General features: G+C 36.7%; 1 protein-coding gene across 2 annotated transcripts in view; it reads left to right on the top strand.

The window, feature by feature from the left end:
* The first annotated feature begins 483 nt into the window (after positions 1-483).
* Positions 484-1,827, top strand: part of LOC102603236 (katanin p80 WD40 repeat-containing subunit B1 homolog) — a 20,071-nt gene continuing 18,727 nt past the window's right edge. Inside the window, exons 1-2 of one of the 2 annotated variants that reach the window (XM_015315327.1) lie at positions 484-1,023; positions 1,339-1,469. In XM_015315327.1, the coding sequence (XP_015170813.1) occupies positions 993-1,023; positions 1,339-1,469 (162 nt within the window). In that variant the 5' untranslated portion in view covers positions 484-992. The remainder of the gene's footprint in view (positions 1,024-1,338; positions 1,470-1,827) is intronic. The other variant, XM_006361479.2, reaches the window with a different exon arrangement.

Raw genomic sequence — 1,827 nt, 5'->3', positions numbered from 1 at the left:
AAGTGTTTGGACATTTTCATGGTGGATGCAACTTCTATACTTAGTGATTTCCTAAAAAACTTTAAATAGATTTTGAGTTTGGATCTCTTTAATTTTAAATTTTAATATTATATTATATTTTTTAATTAATTTGTATTAGCCTACGGGCCGGCCCTATCTATATTTCTCAAGCCCCACAAATCAGCAGACTTATTCAGGCCGGGCTAAAAAGCCTTTTTTTAAAACGGGCTCCAAATTTTTTATCCCAACCCTATTAAATCCCGGGTTAGGCCAGGCCGGGCTGGCCGGCCCAACAGGCCTAGCCCGTATTGACTGCTCTAAACCAAATATTACAATATCCAAGTACATATTCAGTCATAGTACAATGAGTCAATGACTAACCAAATATGTTTACAAAAATGACTCAAAAGTGTAGTTTGTGAGTTAAACTGGCTTCAGAAACATTGGAGTTATTATTATTAATTTATTTTTTTGAGTTTAAAAATTTAAACATTTTTCAAAAATTTTAGATTAAACATTACTATTATTGTTGTCTCCCTGCGATGGTGAAAGGGGATCTTGAAAACGCCATTTTTTCTCTTTGTATTTGGCCATCGTTATTCAGGCTGAGAAGAGGAAGCTATCAGAACGTGTTGGAGCTACAATTGAGTAGAGCAATGGAGAGCCATTATTGCTAAACCAATTCGTTTGTTGCAACTCTCACTTCAAACCTAAGAACGATTAAACAACTGTCACATTTGCACGCTTCGAATGGGAGAAATGGTTCTGTAGCGAAGCATTTTGAGTAGAGGAATGTGATTGAGAAGCCCTTTTTCCTGCAGTACTAGTAGTAGTTGTTGTTGCGAAAATGTGGAGGAGGTTCATCGAGATCTTGAGCGTTTATCGCTCTCAGATTCACTAGTATGACGACAGCCCTGCCATTATTTCTCGTCTGTACTAGGGTTTTCTACCGTAGACATTTCCATTCCCGAACTGGATTTTGACTTGTCTCCATGACAACTACTAAGCGTGCTTATAAGTTACGTATCCTTTTCCTTTGTTTTTCTGTTTCTTCGCTTTATGTATTGTTTTTCCATTGCTGCTATAATGTGTATTGATCCTAAGTAAGAGAATGGTATTTCTTAGTTTGTTGTTTGCTTTGCTGGAAAATGTGGAGACATACCTTGGAATTTGCTTCTATCTAGTGGATAGAGAATAGGAATAGTATTATTCTTCTTGTGGATCTTAATAGTCAGTTGATTAGGGTATTAATGTTTTGAGTTACTTCCTTTTGGGTAAAAAAGGTAAAAGTAGAGGACTTGAACCAAATTTTAGAAAACCTTGACAATACTGTCACAGAGGAATTCGTAGCTCATTCTTTAAGCGTGAACTGCTTGAAGATTGGAAGGAAGTCATCCAGGGTTCTTCTAACTGGGGGAGAAGATCACAAGGTTAACCTTTGGGCCATTGGCAAGCCCAATGCCATCTTGGTTAGTTTCTCTCTTATCTTCTTTTATTGTTATTTCATTTCATCTTTTAGTTTATACCCGCAGTGAAATAAAAATCTTTTCAGTTTGAAAAAAAGGAGAAGCTTTTGAGTTAGAAGGCTTAACTTAAGAATCTGCTCTGTTTAAGGGTGTGTTTGGTATGGAGGAAAATACTTTTCAAAAATGTTTTCCAATTTTTTCATGTTTGGTTGGTCAAAATATTTTCTCTAAGAATAAGTTCCTTAAAAATGAGGAAAATGGCTTCCTTAATCAAGTAGGAGAAACAAGTTACATAAGTGACATTGCAAGTTCATTATCTCTTCCTCACCCGCCCACCTCTCACCCCCACCCCCCCCCCCCT

The sequence above is a fragment of the Solanum tuberosum genome, unplaced genomic scaffold (genome assembly GCF_000226075.1).
Source record: "Solanum tuberosum cultivar DM 1-3 516 R44 unplaced genomic scaffold, SolTub_3.0 scf00359, whole genome shotgun sequence".
Classification (NCBI taxonomy): Eukaryota; Viridiplantae; Streptophyta; class Magnoliopsida; order Solanales; family Solanaceae; genus Solanum; species Solanum tuberosum.
Note: the sequence above shows the minus strand (reverse complement) of the source record. Positions and strands in the feature narration are given on the sequence as shown.